This window comes from Oncorhynchus clarkii, chromosome 9, assembly GCF_045791955.1.
Source record: "Oncorhynchus clarkii lewisi isolate Uvic-CL-2024 chromosome 9, UVic_Ocla_1.0, whole genome shotgun sequence".
Lineage (NCBI taxonomy): Eukaryota > Metazoa > Chordata > Actinopteri > Salmoniformes > Salmonidae > Oncorhynchus > Oncorhynchus clarkii.
Window position 1 is genome coordinate 57,029,735 of NC_092155.1, and position 19,350 is coordinate 57,049,084.

General features: G+C 44.5%; 1 protein-coding gene across 8 annotated transcripts in view; it reads right to left on the minus strand.

Moving 5' to 3' along the window:
- Positions 1-3,743: 3,743 nt before the first annotated feature.
- LOC139416601 (histone deacetylase 7-like) overlaps positions 3,744-19,350 on the minus strand; it is a 71,892-nt gene continuing 56,285 nt past the window's right edge. For 3 of the 8 annotated variants that reach the window (XM_071165461.1, XM_071165456.1, XM_071165463.1), the window contains 21 exons: positions 18,467-18,567; positions 17,794-17,916; positions 17,542-17,666; positions 16,330-16,431; positions 15,986-16,157; positions 15,440-15,642; positions 15,045-15,245; positions 14,412-14,622; positions 14,022-14,155; positions 13,766-13,886; positions 12,843-12,892; positions 11,935-12,042; positions 11,756-11,811; positions 11,199-11,286; positions 10,344-10,463; positions 10,012-10,109; positions 6,843-6,961; positions 6,039-6,172; positions 5,767-5,848; positions 4,953-5,091; positions 3,744-4,813 (listed from right to left, as the gene is read on the minus strand). In XM_071165461.1, the coding sequence (XP_071021562.1) occupies positions 4,771-4,813; positions 4,953-5,091; positions 5,767-5,848; positions 6,039-6,172; positions 6,843-6,961; positions 10,012-10,109; positions 10,344-10,463; positions 11,199-11,286; positions 11,756-11,811; positions 11,935-12,042; positions 12,843-12,892; positions 13,766-13,886; positions 14,022-14,155; positions 14,412-14,622; positions 15,045-15,245; positions 15,440-15,642; positions 15,986-16,157; positions 16,330-16,431; positions 17,542-17,666; positions 17,794-17,916; positions 18,467-18,567 (2,530 nt within the window). In that variant the 3' untranslated portion in view covers positions 3,744-4,770. Of the gene's footprint in view, positions 4,814-4,952; positions 5,092-5,766; positions 5,849-6,038; positions 6,173-6,842; positions 6,962-9,913; positions 10,110-10,343; positions 10,464-11,198; positions 11,287-11,755; positions 11,812-11,934; positions 12,043-12,842; positions 12,893-13,765; positions 13,887-14,021; positions 14,156-14,411; positions 14,623-15,044; positions 15,246-15,439; positions 15,643-15,985; positions 16,158-16,329; positions 16,432-17,541; positions 17,667-17,793; positions 17,917-18,466; positions 18,568-19,350 lie in introns of those variants that run through there. The other 5 variants (XM_071165462.1, XM_071165458.1, XM_071165460.1 and 2 more) reach the window with 4 other exon arrangements.

A 19,350-nucleotide genomic window follows, 5' to 3' on the forward strand; every position in this document is an offset into this window, starting at 1 on the left:
TTCTACGAGACAGTCACAACACAGTCACTGTCAGTTCTATGAGACAGACACAACACAGTCACTGTCAGTTCTACGAGACAGACACAACACAGTCACTGTCAGTTCTATGAGACAGACACAACACAGTCACTGTCAGTTCTACGAGACAGACACAACACAGTCACTGTCAGTTCTACGAGACAGACACAACACAGTCACTGTCAGTTCTACGAGACAGACACAACACAGTCACTGTCAGTTCTACGAGACAGTCACAACACAGTCACTGTCAGTTCTACGAAACAGACAAAACACAGTCACTGTCAGTTCTACGAGACAGACAACACAGTCACTGTCAGTTCTACGAGACAGACAACACAGTCACTGTCAGTTCTAAGAGACAGACAACACAGTCACTGTCAGTTCTAAGAGACAGACACAACACAGTCACTGTCAGTTCTACGAGACAGACAACACAGTCACTGTCAGTTCTAAGAGACAGACACAACACAGTCACTGTCAGTTCTAAGAGACAGACACAACACAGTCACTGTCAGTTCTAAGAGACAGACAACACAGTCACTGTCAGTTCTAAGAGACAGACAACACAGTCACTGTCAGTTCTAAGAGACAGACAACACAGTCACTGTCAGTTCTACGAGACAGACAACACAGTCACTGTCAGTTCTACGAGACAGTCACAACACAGTCACTGTCAGTTCTACGAGACAGACACAACACAGTCACTGTCAGTTCTACGAGACAGTCACAACACAGTCACTGTCAGTTCTACGAGACAGACAACACAGTCACTGTCAGTTCTACGAGACAGACACAACACAGTCACTGTCAGTTCTACGAGACAGACACAACACAGTCACTGTCAGTTCTACGAGACAGACAACACAGTCACTGTCAGTTCTAAGAGACAGACAACACAGTCACTGTCAGTTCTAAGAGACAGACAACACAGTCACTGTCAGTTCTAAGAGACAGACAACACAGTCACTGTCAGTTCTAAGAGACAGACAACACAGTCACTGTCAGTTCTACGAGACAGTCACAACACAGTCACTGTCAGTTCTACGAGACAGACAACACAGTCACTGTCAGTTCTAAGAGACAGACACAACACAGTCACTGTCAGTTCTATGAGACAGACACAACACAGTCACTGTCAGTTCTAAGAGACAGACAACACAGTCACTGTCAGTTCTAAGAGACAGACAACACAGTCACTGTCAGTTCTAAGAGACAGACAACACAGTCACTGTCAGTTCTAAGAGACAGACAACACAGTCACTGTCAGTTCTAAGAGACAGACAACACAGTCACTGTCAGTTCTAAGAGACAGACAACACAGTCACTGTCAGTTCTAAGAGACAGACAACACAGTCACTGTCAGTTCTAAGAGACAGACAACACAGTCACTGTCAATTCTAAGAGACAGACAACACAGTCACTGTCAGTTCTACGAGACAGACAACACAGTCACTGTCAGTTCTACGAGACAGACACAACACAGTCACTGTCAGTTCTACGAGACAGACACAACACAGTCACTGTCAGTTCTACGAGACAGACACAACACAGTCACTGTCAGTTCTACGAGACAGACAACACAGTCACTGTCAGTTCTAAGAGACAGACAACACAGTCACTGTCAGTTCTAAGAGACAGACAACACAGTCACTGTCAGTTCTAAGAGACAGACACAACACAGTCACTGTCAGTTCTAAGAGAGACAACACAGTCACTGTCAGTTCTACGAGACAGACAACACAGTCACTGTCAGTTCTAAGACCGTTTGAATGATGGTGGCTGATTCTATTTCATTTTATACAAGTCTTTGAGGCGACCTTATGGGCAAACATTGCCCAGAGTCTTGAAAATAAAACATATAGCTAATACAAAGAATAATGAACAATGAAAACTGGCAATAGTTATTACCTTCTTGCACATACATGGTCTCCTAGACACACATAGCTATCCACAGTGGTTGGTACAGAGTATAAGAGGAAAGGGTTAAAAGACTTGTTAGCATGGTTACCATTCTCTCTCTCTCAATGCCAACTAGGGGTGAGGATGCAGCTGAGGTTAGAGAAGAATGTCTAGTTAAGACAACATTGATGTGTATCACCAGTCGGAGCACCAGCACAGAGAGCATGTTCCTTTCAAAAGGTGCCTTGTAAATATTGTTTTAGACAGAAGTGGATGCTCTCTCTCTCTCTCTCTCTCTCTTCGATTTTCTATAAAAAAAAGAACATGACTTCTTCAATATGGAAAACACAATAATACACAGTAATAGAGAGTGTATGATACATTTAAACATTTAGCCACACTCCAGAGGTATGGGGTCATATACAAAATAATATTGTGAATCTTGTGAAAACACATTTCATAAATATGTCTTCTGAATTTGATGGTGGACAGTTTCTTTTCATTCACCGAATAGCTTCCAACAATGAGCGCAATCTAGATGAAATGCCCATTAAGACAAACTACATAGCATCTATAATGAATGTAGAAAATGGAACTGTGGAAAGTGGAATGTGGTAAACATTTCAACTCACAACAAAAACTATCTACATTGGATGTCATTTCATGAACACACAAAATAGGCTTGAGGAATTCTCACAAACTAGTTTCAGTTTGGAGCAGGCTTAGCATGGATGTGTATAGGTACAGTACATCTGAAAATGAATAATCAGCACGATGTCAAGTACTGTATCATACATTCGAGTGGAGATGGACTCTCCACAAGGTCTATAGGAGAAGTATACACCATCATAAAGCTACATCTCCATAGTGCTAACAGTAATAGTCTGTTGGATGGTCCATAAAGAAGGTTTTCACATAGAATAACACACCAAACCAACCATATTGAGCTCTACTTGATATAACCAACCGTATTGAGCTCTACTTGATATAACCAACCGTATTCAGCTCTATTTGATATAACCAACCGTATTGAGCTCTACTTGATATAACCAACCGTATTGAGCTCTACTTGATATAACCAACCACATTGAGCTCTATTTGATATAACCAACCAATTGAGCTCTACTTGATATAACCAACCACATTCAGCTCTATTTGATATAACCAACCGTATTCAGCTCTATTTGATATAACCAACCGTATTGAGCTCTACTTGATATAACCAACCGTATTGAGCTCTACTTGATATAACCAACCGTATTGAGCTCTATTTGATATAACCAACCGTATTGAGCTCTACTTGATATAACCAACCGTATTGAGCTCTACTTGATATAACCAACCGTATTGAGCTCTACTTGATATAACCAACCGTATTGAGCTCTACTTGATATAACCAACTGTTTGAGCTCTACTTGATATAACCAACCGTATTGAGCTCTACTTGATATAACCAACCGTATTGAGCTCTACTTGATATAACTGCTTGTGGATAATAACAAGACAACTGAACTGTGAAATTAATGTACACAATAAAATAGGTGTCTACAGGTCAAAATGGTGGTCCTGAAAAAACAAACATCAACTTAACACAGTAACCTCACTGGTCCAACTGCAGTAATACGGTCACACTGCAGACATATTTAAGACAGTTTTCTTTGGGAGATGTCCATTAAGTGCATTAGAGCATTTGACTAGCATAATAAAACTACTAATAGCCCTCAATGGTAACTACCGTAGGAATGAACATACATTTTGTATTTCCTCCCAAACAGTGGTAGGTCTTCAGCTCTTCATAAGATAAATTGGTTTATTTATTTCAGTTTGGTCCTCATCATGTCAGTAAGACATAAAGGGAAATGCATTTCTGACTGTGTGTGTGTGTGTGTGTGTGTCTATGCAAACAATGTATAAAGACATGTGTCCATGTGAACAATGTATAAAGACATGTTTAAGAACAGTAGTGGAATAATCAGAATACAATCAGGGCAAACAGGAAGTTTTTGCAAATGCACTTAGAAATACTAATTTGTGTATACATGCAAATTCTTCTTAGAATGTGAGTGGATTTCAGAGGAGAAAAATATCTTCCAATCCTCAAAGTTGAACAGATAATTAAATAATGTAGAGCCCCCCCCCCCCCCCCCCCGACGTTTGGAATTTTCAACAGTTCACATTACGGAATGCACAGTGCAAAAACAGATAAAACCACATCTTCATTTTCTTCTTTAGTGGTTAAACTGAATATTAATGACATCATCAAGGATTGACTGAACCATTCAGCAGTTGCCAGGTGCTGGCCGGTCTCGGTCTCTCTCCAGGGCCATCCTCAGAGCCACTGACTGGTGTCTGCTCTGCTCACTGACACAACAAGAGACAGCCACAGACCTGGTGCTAGTATTGCTTTACTGTAAGTGCCTCAGTAAGAACTATTATGTCTGTACTTAAAAAAAAAACGTTTTTAAAAGGCCAAAAAGTGGTCAATATCACGGCACCGGGCTGGTATCCTTCTGAATACACACAATATAAATGATTCTGTATTGCTGACCATGGGCAGAGTTAGTTTAATAATCAGTTGTATGAGAATATCTTTTATCTCACATATACACTGACAGGGCTTTGGTGTGGTGTCAGAAGGCTACATTAGTTCCACTGTGTTAAGGTGCGCTGCATATAGTCTGAGGAGAATGGACGGTGGTCTTTGAGGCACTGTGTGATTTTAGGGCCTCATTGGTTAAGGCAGAGATCCACAATCTACACTCCTCCCCCTCGTCGTGTGACAGGGAAGGATCTCCGAGGCTATTGGGATGTCCTGAAGGAGAGGTCTGTGAGGTTAAAGGTCAGCATCTTCTACATGGAGTCCTCATCTTGCTCCATAGGCTCATCTGGGTGGCTGGGGGAAACACAGATAAGATGGTTAGGAAAAACATAATGCATCACATTTGTAACATACTGTACAGAGGAGTCTGCCCTTCACTGTGAACATTGTGGGGAGTATTTAGGAGTGTTGGGTACTGGTGGTCAAGTCATACCTCCTGCTGGTCAGGACCCCCACAGACAGAGAGGCCAGAGCATTGACAGCATCAGTCTCCTCACAGTCTCTCCTCTGAGCACCCAGGTAGGACAGTCCCACAGAGCTACTGAACAGCTTCAGGGACTGCCAATACTGACCTGAAAAACAGGTAACTTTATTTGCCTAAACCAAAGCCAGTAAGCACAAACACTTGGATGAGAGCTGTGGGCACTTCGGCTGCAGTCAGAAGACCTGGATGTCCAACTGACATAAATGCTAGTCCCTCCTACCACATGGGTCCATATGGTGAAAGATCAATATCATTAATAGCCTTGTAGCCTACTGTATTAAATCATTGTGTGTACTCAGGAAGTCCCTGCATTTTACAATAATTAGGATCAGACAAGAATAAAGGGATATACAGTGGGTCAAAAAAGTATTTAGTCAGCCACCAATTGTGCAAGTTCTCCTACTTAAAAAGTGAGAGAGGCCTGTAATTTTCATCATAGGTACACTTCAACTATGACAGACAAAATGAGGGGGAAAAAAATCCAGAAAATCACATTGTAGGATTTTTTATGAATTTATTTGCAAATGATGGTGGAAAATAAGTATTTGGTCACCTACAAACAAGCAGTTGAAGTGTACCTATGATGAAAATTACAGGCCTCTCTCGTCTTTTGTAAGTGGGAGAACTTGCACAATTGGTGGCTGACTAAATACTTTTTTGCCCCACTGTACAAAAATACAATAGAGAGAGAAACAGAGAGGGAAAAGGGGGACACGGGTGTCCTTTATTTGAGACATGAGGAGTTGAATGACTGTTTACCTACCATGTATCTGTATGACTCTCAGTAGTGAGCGAACACTGTTAGCATTGGGCTTCTGCAGCAGCACCTCCTCTGACAGAGGCTCCTGTATGGACAACACAGTGGGAGAGGAAGGCATCAGACCACTCATCAACAACATCCTCCTTTACAGCCCTCTCTAGATTTCCTCTTACTCATATCATTGAATGTTCCTTATGAGGGAATACACTTCACATAAACCTGTGTGGTATACTTAACATGATTTAGGAAGGGGTTTTAAAGTAAACCAGTCTCACCTCAATACCCAGCAGAGCGCTGACGCAGGCCTCAGAGGCGTCACAGATGGCCGTGAGGTCGTGACCTCCCTCCAGAGCCATGATCACCCGGCCTCCAGCCAGTCCCATCAGCTGCCGGGTAAGAAACCCAAAACCTGACGGACGCATCCACATCAATACAGTTAATATGGGATGTGGTGGCCAACTAAGCACGGGTACTTTGCATGTAGCCTAAATCATGTTCAGTACGGCATTTCAACCCCTTTTCTAGATGACAACATGGGAATATACTGCAGGGCATGTATCAATCTTTACGACATTTACAGCACAGATTAACATACAGTAAATCCCTAAAGACACACACTTACAACACTAACAAAAATACAACTACAGATGTAGGATCTTAATTTGAGCCAGAAAATAATCCTGCAGCAAGAGGAAATGTAAATGATTATGTGGATTTTTGAAGGAGTTGATCCATTTTTTGTGAGGGGAAAATCAAGTCTGAAATTTCAAAGTGGAAAGTACAAACTTTAGGAGCCTTTTTAAACATCAAATACACTACAAGTTGAACAGTTCCTAAATCGCAGAAAAGTTATCCTGCAACAGGGTGATTACATTAAGATCCAACTATATTGTATATATATATATTGTACTGTATTGTCCCTCCAACTTGATTTTTTATCATGCCATTTTATATTGTGTACCAGGTCAATGCTTATAAATGTCTTACCTTCCATTTATCAAGAACTAACTAGCAAAGATCTAAAACCACTTTATAGGCTAGCTCGGGGTCTAAAGTGTACTGAGGAAAACCTTGCTTACATTTGGAGGTGACCTTGTAACCCCCTAGAGGTGCAGGGTGTCCCTCTGCTGCATCGAACCCCGAGGAGACCAGGACCACGTCAGGGGAGAACTCCTGAGCTATGGGCATCACCACCGTCCTGCAGGGAGAAAATTTAAACAACATCTATGTCATTTAGTCCACTAACAGCCCTGCCTGGCTGTTTCAGACAGTGAGGAGAGCATGGTTGGGGTTGAGCTGCTAGGGAGTGGGCCTCCTGTTGTTTTCTGGGCTGGTGTCCATCACCCCTCTCTGTCAGAGAGTCAACCAGCACAGTGCAGAGCGGAGCCGCCAGCTAGCAAGGAAGCTAACGCAGGCATCTCCGCTGCCGCCCGAGTTCAAAGCCGCCATAGGCGCGTCTGGTTCCCATTTGGAGCTTGTCACTCTCCTCACGTCACTGACAGCCTGCCATCTGGGATCCATTTGGGTTCATTATCCTGCGTTTGGATTCCTCCAGCCCAGACCCCCCCACTCCCCACCACACTAACTAACCCCGCCTCCCCTGTAGACCAATAAAACCTTCCATACTCCCCTGTGAGCCCAGCTATAGACAGACTACAGGGAGAACAAGAGAGAGAGGGAGAGGGCTCATTAAAGATCAATCAGAGAGAGGGAAGGAGAGAGGAGAACAGGAATGAGAGAGGAGACAGGGAGGTGGGGAGGGGTGTAGAGGTATGTGGTGGATGGCAGCATTCCCTACCCCTGGAGTTTAGAGAAACCGACTGACAATATTTCACTAACAAATTTGTTGCGCATTCTAAATCTGTGTGGGACAGACGTGTGGCAACAAAATATGTATTTTCAGATAACAAAAACAGAGTTATAATTATTATTTCCAAGGATGGTGCACTATTGTGTGGAAAAGTAAGGTATATTAGGAATACTCTGGTTTGTTACTTATTACGTTGAAGTGAAAAACTTTTGTTGAAACTTTTCCAGTACTATGTTGTCATTCTCATTTTGTTACGCTGGCTTAACGGTGGGGCCCACCCACTTGGTTGTCTGCCTGCAGTGTGGACCCTCTTACTGTGTGGTTGCTACAGTTTCCTATGCTTGCCACCAGACAGCAGACCAAACAAACATATAGAGACTTCATTAGAACTATCAACTTCCCACCGGTGGCAATTAAGTGCCATGGAGGAAATGTCAGTGTAATGTCTGTTTAATACAACAACAACCAAACCTGGAGACAATTTCATCTTACAAAAAAATCTTATTAAAATGTTAAAAATTGGGACCATACACATGCACTTCAAATGACTGGGATTCAGAAGTGTGTCATTCAATTTACAGTATATTGACAGCAGTGCTCGGTAAACTGGAGTGAAGGACACTGTGCCCCATGTTGTTTTGCCGAAATGTAGAGCAAACTCTCCCCAGTGAGCAGTAGACTGAATCACGGTGACACCCAGATGGTTACTACCAATATTACAATGTATTTCTCGTGTTGGCTGCTATCCTAATCAAAATAAAATCAAGTGGGATGGAACAAAATGGCCACGTTAGCTCCCTACCGCCAGAGACATGTGGCATGTCACAGTGACATCCAGATGGTGACCAAGATGTTTGTCCCTCACCCGCCCAAATAAACATCACTTCATTTGACACCTTTTAACTAGAGTCATGCTGCATCATAAACTAGCTAGCTGGGAACACTGGCTGCATAGGGGTTATCAGGACAACTGACGAAACTAACCATTCGTCTCCACTCGACTTTCAACTGTGAGACACACGTCATTGATTTGGGCAACATGCGTGTCCGTATAGCTTCCAACGTGTTGTTTAGTTTTTGAATTTTTTGGTGATGTCACTTCTTGCCACTGGGGAGCAGTAAAACAACGTGATTGGTCAGGTCAAGTTACATTAGGTTTAAATGTAGAGTCAGCGAGATGACAAAGACGCACCAAGTAAACAGTAGTAGTGGGTCAATTTCCTCAACAACCAGGAGCGTTGAAACGTGAGGCTAAACTTCTCTGCTGTTTTGGTCCTGAAGCTACCATGTTGTAGCAGAGTGAAGCGCACCCGTGCACATGCGCAGGTACTCTGTGTGACTGTGTGAGAGCAGTCTTGCATCGCACTTATGTCAATGGGCACGTTTCTCTACTCAGACGTTGCTGACGCCTGACAGATCTCACAATACCTGGATAGGTATTTTACCTCTCAGCTAATCACATCAAAGTCGCAATCCCCTGCTTAGACGCTGCATGCATCAACCAACGGTTGTGTGCATGTCATCGAATGTACAGTCAGGCACCAGACTGCTATAGCATATGATGTGGTTAACTGATACGTATAATACCTATCTACCTATCTATCTATCTATCTATCTATCTATCTATCTATCTATCTATCTATCTATCTGTTGTAAGATCTGGCATGCGTCAACAAAGTCTGAGTAAAGGAACACAACCAACATGTTATCGCAATCTGGTGCCTGACTGCACAGTCGATGACATGGTTGATTCATGCAAGGTCTGAGCAGGGGAACGTGACCAATAGCTGCGGCGCTCACCGTGGCAACGTCATCTCACTGAGTAGCCCTTTCCTACAGTCAATGACCAAAAGCGCCGTCTTTGACCCTATGGATGGAATGTTGTTCATAATTTTCATAATTTCATAATAAAAACATGACAACTATCCAGTGTTTCTATGTCAAACAGTTTCGATATATTTATATTCTGTGATTTATATAAAGTGTAATATTGGGATGCAAACTCAAAATGTTATACATTTCAACTCTATATCTGACATAGTACAAGTGTCTTGTTTTTTTAGGTCTATACTTTTATTTCAAAGTAGATTTGTTTAAGACTACCAATTATTCATTCCTTTCCTGATTTAACCCACTGCAGCAAAAGTGAATCTCAATGTAACCTTCCTTGAAAACCCCATTACAAAAAAGCTAGAAACCCCATTGAACTCCATTATATTTTTGCCAAAACTTTCAAGAAAGAGAACAAAAACTGAACATAATTCATTATGGTTTTTATTTTGGTTCGTTTTGGAGTCAGTCAAAGATAACAGTTTCAGTATAGGTTTAGTATTTTCTGTTAGTTCATTATTTTATTTCAGTTGACTTTTTTCATGGTTTGTTTTTGTTTTAGTTTCAGTTTCAGTTTACTATAATAACCTTGGTCGGAGCTGTCTTACCTAAAAGCAGTGATGTACTCAGCATCACTCATAGGGGGGTCCAGACCTCCAGTCCAGGCCACATTAACATTGAAGCCCTCTCCAGCACCAGATCCCACCTACAACAGACACACACAGAGACCTACTGAGACAAAGCATTCTCCATGGAGAGGAGGATACAGTCAATAAGAGTAACATAGAGGTGCTAGAGGCACAGCACATGTAGTATAATCTCGACAGATGTCTCTCCACTGTAACTTTGGAACCTAGCTAGCTCTTTGAGTTTCTCTTGACGTCGTCTGAGCCTACTAGCAGAATTCACCGTGTAGAGCTGAACCAATGATGTCAATTACCTCAGCCGGCCCGCCGCTGCCAGGGAAGAAGTTGCCATCGTCATAGCGATGCAGTGAGATATACAGCACACTGGGATCATTGTAAAACACTTCCTGGGTCCCATTACCATGGTGAACATCCTAACCGCAGGACAGAGATGGAAGAGAACATTTGGTAACATTAAAACCAATAACTGCTGTCTCGTGTTATGTCATATCCTAGGCCAAATCAATAGTAACCAGTAACTAATGTGAGACAGAACTCGTGTGTATACTATACCTGTGTTTACATACATGTACACATACTGCCAGAATAAAGGAAACACAATTAAATGAGGGATACAAAATATATTAAAAGCAGTGCTTCCACACAGGTGTGATTCCTGAGTTAATTAAGCAAATAAAACATCCCATAATGCTTAGGGTTATGTATAAAAATGCCCAGTTGTTCATTATTTTGGCTACCATGGCTAGAAGAGATCTCAAAGGAGCATAGGGGGTTTAAAGGGATTCTGGAGCGGCGCCTGAGTGTTTTCCACCACCATAAATAAACCAAATGATGGAATTTCTCATGGAAGAATGGTGTCGCCTCCCTCCAATAGAGTTCCAGACACTTGCAGAATCTATGCCAATGCGCATTGATGCTGTGCTGACGGCTCGTGGTGGCCCAACGCACTATTAAGACACTGTTGGTGTTTCCTTTATTTTGGCAGTTACCTGTATATAATTCATGTGTTTATACATACAGTACATCATGAAGGTCAGTACTAGTAGTTATTGTCAAAATAGTACTAAGTCAACTGAGACGAGGACACCAGCAACACAAATAGCGCTGCTACTGTTAATATTACAACCACTCCAACTGTAGTCCCTTACCCAGTCAACGATGAGGATCTTGTTGGCACTCAGTTTCTGTTGCAGCTGTTTGGCTGCAATGGCCACTGAGTTGAAATAGCAGAAACCCCTGTAGCAGAGAGAGAGAGAGAGAGAGGCAGAGAGAGAGAGGCAGAAAGGCAGAGAGAGAGAGGCAGAAAGGCAGAGAGAGAGAGAGGCAGAGAGAGAGAGGCAGAGAGAGAGAGAGGCAGAGAGAGAGAGGCAGAGAGAGAGAGAGAGACAGGGTGGAGGGCAGAGAAACATACATTATCACTACAAGATGATAGTGGTTAGGATAAGAGAGAAAATGGTGGAATTCCTAGGAGCCAACTCAGCACACTAATCGGAGGAGAGTAGAGAAGAGGCATAAATCTTCTCTGTTCTTCTCCTTCCCAGCTTCACTATCAGGCCATAAATATCCATCGTCAGACAGGCTGCTGACACTGCAAAGCTCAGCAGAGCCCGCTGTGGTTAGCCTGGGCACGCACCACCACAAGGAGTATAGTATACACGGAAATCAACACACACACAGTAGATATGAGAATATGAAACAGACTCACATTGGGTTGGAGGGGTCAGCATGGTGGCCTGGGGGTCTCACCACTGCAAAGCCATTCTGGAGAGAAACAGTCAAACAAAACATTATCATTCAGCATTCTTTGTCAAGTGGCCTAAGGCAGTTGGTGAGGCAGACCAGAGTGTGATTGGATGAGGAGTGGAGTACAGATCGGTGTCTTACCTTGAGTTCTCCTTTGGCCACTCTGAAGGCCAGCTCTGTGACGCTGCCTGCAGCCATGCGCGACGCCGTGGATGTATGAGACTCGTTCCAGATTGTGTCATTATCCACCTGCCAATCAAAAACAAAACAACATGAGGGTGAGTGACAGGACAGCAGTCAAGCTGGATGGAACCGGTCATAAGAATGCGTTTAGAATCTGCTAGCATGCTATAGGGAGTTCCAGTGCATCAGGTGAAGTCTTTCCATGGTTTAAACAACACCAACTAATAGTACTACAGGCACACTGGTTTTGGAGGTAAACAGACCTCACCTCAATCATTTACCGGACTATAACATAGCTGTGTGATATATTTACACAGACACACTGTGCCATAGAGATTTGCTATCCAGGCAACAGAGGAACAGGACCATGCATACATGGTGTTGTATATACAGACCTGAGGGGTTGGCATTCCCTCAGGGACTTAAACATTCTCCTGTCCACTCCATTTTATCTATCCATTTTTTTCTGTTTGTTCACAAACTCGCATTTCTAGCCGTCTGGCTCAGACAATGAAATTGGAGGCATGTCTTTAATCCCTCGTCATGCGCATATTGTTTCTATTAGTTTGAATTGTCATGGTCCGATGGAGATCGTCAGGCAATTTATTGACATGTCCCAACGCACTCATGTTTTCCTCTTTCATTTCCACCGCCTTGTCTTCTCATGGCCCTCTCCTGGAAACAACAGCAACAACTACCATCACTCTAATCAATCTGAATGGACTGTATCATATAACCGTTGTCAAGGACTTGGAGGGAAGAATTGCCAACTGAAATCGAGAAATGTTGTGCGTGTTGTGAGTGAGAGAGAGCTAGGGGGAAATGTGTGTGTGTGTGTGTGTGTGTGTGTTGGGCCTCTCACGTACCCCTACTCCTCCACATGGCAGCATCACAAACATCCTTTGAGAGAGAATGCCTGAGGGAGAAAAACGCAGGTTTTATTAACCAAACAATCTATGTTAACAGCTCCTTTTCAAACAATTTTACATTAGAAATTAGTATCAGACATTACTGTACGTTTGTGTACCATCACTGTAGTGACAACTTAAATACATGACTGAGTTGACTACTAAACATAACGGATTCCAAAGTGCTATCAATACTGTAACTTTAACCAAAAGGCAAATCCCTAGTTACTAGGGACACCAGAGTTACTAGGGACACCAGAGTTACTAGGGACACCAGAGTTACTAGGGACACCAGAGTTACTAGGGACACCAGAGTTACTAGGGACACCAGAGTTACTAGGGACACCAGAGTTACTAGGGACGCCAGAGTTACTAGGGACGCCAGAGTTACTAGGGACACCAGAGTTGCTAGGGACACCAGAGTTGCTAGGGACACCAGAGTTACTAGGGACACCAGAGTTACTAGGGACACCAGAGTTACTAGGGACACCAGAGTTACTAGGGACACCAGAGTTGCTAGGGACACCAGAGTTGCTAGGGACACCAGAGTTACTAGGGACACCAGAGTAGCTTTACTTTACAGTGCTGTTGCCAAACTGTTACCAGTTACGTAAAGCAGTGGTTCCCAACTCCGGTCCTCGAGTACTCCTAACAGCACACATTATTATTGTAGCCCCCGACAAGCACACCTGATTTAACTTGTCAACTAATCTTTAGGCCCACAATGAGTTGAATCAGGCATGTTTGTCTAGGGCTACAACAAAAATGTGTACTGTTAGGGGTACTCAAGACCAGCGTTGGGAGCCACTGACCTAAAGGCTTCTGGCACAAGGCCTGATGCAGTAGACCAGTACATCATAACATCTGTAGTGAGGACGTACCGGACAGCTTGCGGTTGTCCAGTTTGAGGCGGTTGAGAGGGTTGGTGCCATACAGAAGGACATGACGCTCTGAATGGACCGACTGCAGCTCCTCCAGAGTGGCCTTCCTACCTCGGATAGTCTGTTGGAACACAGACCAGACAGAGCAACAGATAAGGGACCAGGTGGAGACAGCTCTGGTGTCTTCTAGTAACTTGTAATCAGTGATATGGATGTATGTGTAATACGTGTGTAATGATAATGGTGATGTTTGTACCTCACACTGGCCCCTGAGACCTCTCTCCTGGAGACGTGACCAGATACTCTGGATCCTCCCAGCATGCTCTGGGTGGCTGCTGTTGTCACCACATGTGCACTGGTGCTTCAGCATCTGAGAGTCATAAACCAGACCTGCAACCAAACACAGACAGACATTAACGTGACTATTTCCAGTGATTACTACCCATTTCCTCCAAATCAACAGCTATAAGACAGATCTAACCACAATGAGAAAGTTAATCAAAAAAATGCAATTAAATAATATCAATTTATCAGAGAATCCCTGACCAGGCCTCAGATTGAAATAAGGCCACAGTAGGGATAATAACCTACACCTAGGTAGGTCCTCGTGGTGGCAGTGTGCCTGTGTGTGTGGTTAACTTCTTACCGGTGGTGAAGCGTGGTTTGCTCTGTGGTTCTGGGGTGGACAGGGGTAGGGGTTTGTCTGGCAATGTGAGGGATGTGGAGGCTGGCGAGGACTGGGTACGGGAGAGGGGGCGGTGGGCACCGCCAAGCATAATGGGTACCGCCAGTGTCTCCATGTGGGCTGTCTGGCGACGCAGCTGCTGCAGCTGTTTCTGTTTCTCCCATAGCAACGACTAGGGAGATGGAGCGAGATAGAGCGAGGGAGATAGAGCGAGGGAGATAGAGCGAGGGAGCGAGAGGAAGGGAGATAGAGCGAGAGGGAGGGAGATAGAGCGAGAGGGAGGGAGGGAGATAGAGCGAGCGAGAGGGAGGGAGATAGAGCGAGAGGGAGGGAGATAGAGCGAGAGGGAGGGAGGGAGATAGAGCGAGCGAGAGGGAGGGAGATAGAGCGAGAGGGAGGGAGATAGAGCGAGAGGGAGGGAGATAGAGCGAGTGGGAGGGAGATTGTTGTGATTTTCAACCCACAGAAATCTATATAAATAAGAGTATGCCAAACCTGCACGAACAAAATATAAAACCCTTTGCTGCTCTCTGCTGGAAGTTCAAGGAGACATGTTCTAGTGTTCCTCCACCATCCTCTGTGTCTGTATCTTACCTGGTTGAGTATGAGTGTGTGTTGCAGGTTGATCTGTCCTCCCTGGCTGTCTGCCGCAGACACGAGCTCCGCCTCCCTCAGTGACTCCGCCCTTGCTCTGCCCTGATAGATATCGCTGGGCGCTGGCCCCACCTCCTCAGAGTCCATGTCCTCTGAGGGGATCTGTTTGAGACGAGGCTTCTCACTGGTCTTAGACATCAGCTTGAACACACAAATAATGATCCATTTAGCTTTATTCACTAAATTCTATCAATGTATTTTTTCAAAAAAAAGACAGCTGCTGGCAGATGAAGTCCTCCTTGGATTGTACAAAAATAATCCATTACAACAGAGTGAGTGAGCATGAGAGTATATGTGAGCAAAGAGGGATTGGTGAGGGTGTGTAAGTCACTCACCTTTCCCAGATGTGTCTGCTGTTTAAGTCTCTCCAATAGTTGGCTGTTGTGGTGCTGCTGCAGCAGATGAGGGTGAAGGGATCTGGGGCTCTGGGGCAGGGGCTCTGAGCGAGTCCGGCTCAGAGGCTTGTGAGGGCCCCCTTCCGGGGCCAGATGATCCGTCTGGGGGGAAAACTGCAGAGGAACAGGGCCCAGGCCTGGAACTGAGACCAGAGGAGACAGGCAGAGTGTGGCTATAAGTCTGACTGTTTGTCAAGGCCACAAGGTGGCAGTGTCACAATACCTATGACAGCAGCATAAACATTTTCTTCATAGCTCTTTCACAGGAGGCTGAAGAAAAGTCCTAATGCTGACAGAATCCAGTTTAGCAATTCAGTATTGTTTCAGACTTTTAAGTAACACATTCCTGGCAAGGACTTCTCCTGTTCTGTGTCAAAGTCAAGTTACATGTGAAAGGAATTTTCACTACCATATACAAAGGCAATGTTTATTTGACGTCAAACTTATTACAAGCCAGAATTGTATGTGAATGCTGTGGTGTCTCACCAGCGAGCATTGGGGCGTGCACCAGTCCGGAGGGCTCCAGGATGAGGACAGGCTGGAAGTGAGGGGACAGCGACCCACTCTGCTCCTCCGTCCCCAGGGGAAGGTAGACAGACTGGCCTCCCGTCACCATAGGCACCCGACCCACCTTCAGAGGGGACAAGTCTCCATCACTCTGCACACATACACATAGAATGTGGCGAAAAGTTAACTAGTTGCTATCAAAGAAGAATCTTAGTGTTGTTATTTTTTGCAATCTCCTTATAATAATGAAAAGCATTGAATTCATAACCTCCATAACATCTACAGGTCTACATCTTTTTCTTCAGGTTGTGTGATGTGCTTACCCTGGCATTGGCTGGCAGGCCCAGGGTGATGGTGGGTAGGACTGAGGAACTCTGGATGGTGAAGTGGGCTAGAGACCCATCCTGGAGCAGCAGTCTCTGGGCCTGAGGGGATACAACATTAATTCAACCATATTGCCTTGACTGTGTGCTCTCAAACCTGATAGGTACCTCCGCAGGTGCAGGTCTTGTGTGTACTGTACATGCACGTGATTAAGTGATTTTATGTTAGTGAATAGATAGTGGGTGTGTGTGAGAGTGTGTGTGTTTGTGTAGTGTTTAAGTGTATACACAAGTGAGAGTAATCTGGTGATCTGGTGATCTGGTGTTGTGTTCAACAAGGTGGAGAGGGTTTGATTAGGTGATCTGGTATTGTGTTCAACAGGGTGGAGAGAGTTTGATTAGGTGATCTGGTGTTGTGTTTAACTAGGTGGAGAGGGTTTGATTAGGTGACCTGGTGTTGTGTTCAGCTAGGTGGAGAGGGTTTGATTAGGTGACCTGGTGTTGTGTTTAACTAGGTGGAGAGGGTTTGATTAGGTGACCTGGTGTTGTGTTCAGCTAGGTGGAGAGGGTTTGATTAGGTGACCTGGTGTTGTGTTCAGCTAGGTGGAGAGAGTTTGATTAGGTGACCTGGTGTTGTGTTCAACTAGGTGGAGAGGGTTTGATTAGGTGACCTGGTGTTGTGTTTAACTAGGTGGAGAGGGTTTGATTAGGTGACCTGGTGTTGTGTTCAACTAGGTGGAGAGGGTTTGATTAGGTGACCTGGTGTTGTGTTCAGCTAGGTGGAGAGGGTTTGATTAGGTGACCTGGTGTTGTGTTCAGCTAGGTGGAGAGAGTTTGATTAGGTGACCTGGTGTTGTGTTTAACTAGGTGGAGAGGGTTTGATTAGGTGACCTGGTGTTGTGTTCAGCTAGGTGGAGAGGGTTTGATTAGGTGACCTGGTGTTGTGTTCAACTAGGTGGAGAGGGTTTGATTAGGTGACCTGGTGTTGTGTTCAGCTACAGGGCTACAGACAGATGTCCTTCTCCAGTATCACTGTTTTAAACATTTCATTACCCAGACTGCATAGCTTAGAGAAACACACTGAACAAACAGTCCAGAAACTAAGGCTCTACTGGTCCCATCTCCACACAAACACACTAGAGAGGAGAGTCAAAGCTTCATGCATATGTATAGGTGTATGTGTGTGTAGGGGAAGGGAGGCTGGGTAAATACCAATCGGATAATAACCTCATGGGACAGCCCGCCAACAGATTGCAGCACTCCGTTCTCATTGGGTAGACTGTCGTTAGGCGAGCTGCAGCCAGACACTGGTGTGCTACTGCTGCTGGGGGACGAGTCTGCAGAGAGAAAATGAGGGAAAGGGAGGGAGAGAGAGTTCATAACACAACATGTCCCAGTCATTCTATTAGCCCTGGCACCACAGAGTCTAGCGGGCAGCAGTGTTTGGGGGAGTGAGGTACTTACCCAGAGTGTCGGGCACCCGGTGTTTGATGGGGGACGGGGCACTGTCCTTGCGTGTCAGAGGACTCTTACGAGTGTTCAGGTGTTTCTTCAGCTTGTGTTTCACCTTCAGGTTGGGCTCTGAGGCTGCTCAACGACAGAGATAACATCATTAGTATACATTTCTCAGAAAACTATCCAATACAAAAGAAAGTTAGTAGCTGAGTACAATGTAGAAATCGGGATCAATACCATTGAAAGATAGAACTTCCTCTCCATTCATACATTCTCAGCAGTTTAATTCTGCTGATGTACAGAATGTACCATATGTAGGAAACATTTAGATTTACCGTGAGCTTCTCTAAAACAGGTTCTACAGGCATTGTGAAGCCTAGATCCGATTCCAAACAGGTATTATGAACAGGATGACAGGGATGTGCAGCCCGTGGTTAATTAACTGTGTCAAAACAGTGTTATAATGAATACTCTGTCAGTCATCTCGCTGGGCTGTGTGAAGGGCAGGCAACCGTGTTTCAGCTTACAGCATTACAGCTTTGTAACAAGGATCTTATGGGCTAATTGTAGAGTGTAGCCTCATAGCATCAGGCCCTGAGGCACAAGGCATGTGAGAACTAAACATTTGCATGGCAAACACCTGGTTTAGTGTGCGTGTGTGTGTATTGTGTGTGTATCTCACCTGCCCTGCGTAGAGGAGTGTCATCTGAGCCGTCGCTGGAACCCTGTGCGGGGGAGGACACTAGAGGCTGGGGCGGCCCACTGGGGTCTGGAGCCAGCTCCCTACAGAAACAAAACAAAACACAGACACTCATCACAGTCAGTCGGATAATCAATTGGAATTCAAGGTGAAATGACTCAGCACAACACACATACTGACACATAATGCAATGGTAAAAAATGAAAGCATGCTACTGAAGGTGTAAAGAGTTCTCACCTGTAGCCCACATGCTACTGAAGGTGTAAAGAGTTCTCACCTGTAGCCCACATGCTACTGAAGGTGTAAAGAGTTCTCACCTGTAGCCCACATGCTACTGAAGGTGTAAAGAGTTCTCACCTGTAGCCCACATGCTACTGAAGGTGTAAAGAGTTCTCATCTGTAACCCACATGCTACTGAAGGTGTAAAGAGTTCTCACCTGTAGCCCACATGCTACTGAAGGTGTAAAGAGTTCTCACCTGTAGCCCACATGCTACTGAAGGTATAAAGAGTTCTCATCTGTAGCCCACATGCTACTGAAGGTATAAAGAGTTCTCACCTGTAGCCCACATGCTACTGAAGGTGTAAAGAGTTCTCACCTGTAGCCCACATGCTACTGAAGGTGTAAAGAGTTCTCACCTGTAGCCCACATGCTACTGAAGGGGTAAAGAGTTCTCACCTGTAGCCCACATGCTACTGAAGATATAAAGAGTTCTCATCTGTAGCCCACATGCTACTGAAGGTATAAAGAGTTCTCACCTGTAGCCCACATGCTACTGAAGGTGTAAAGAGTTCTCACCTGTAGCCCACATGCTACTGAAGGTGTAAAGAGTTCTCACCTGTAGCCCACATGCTACTGAAGGTGTAA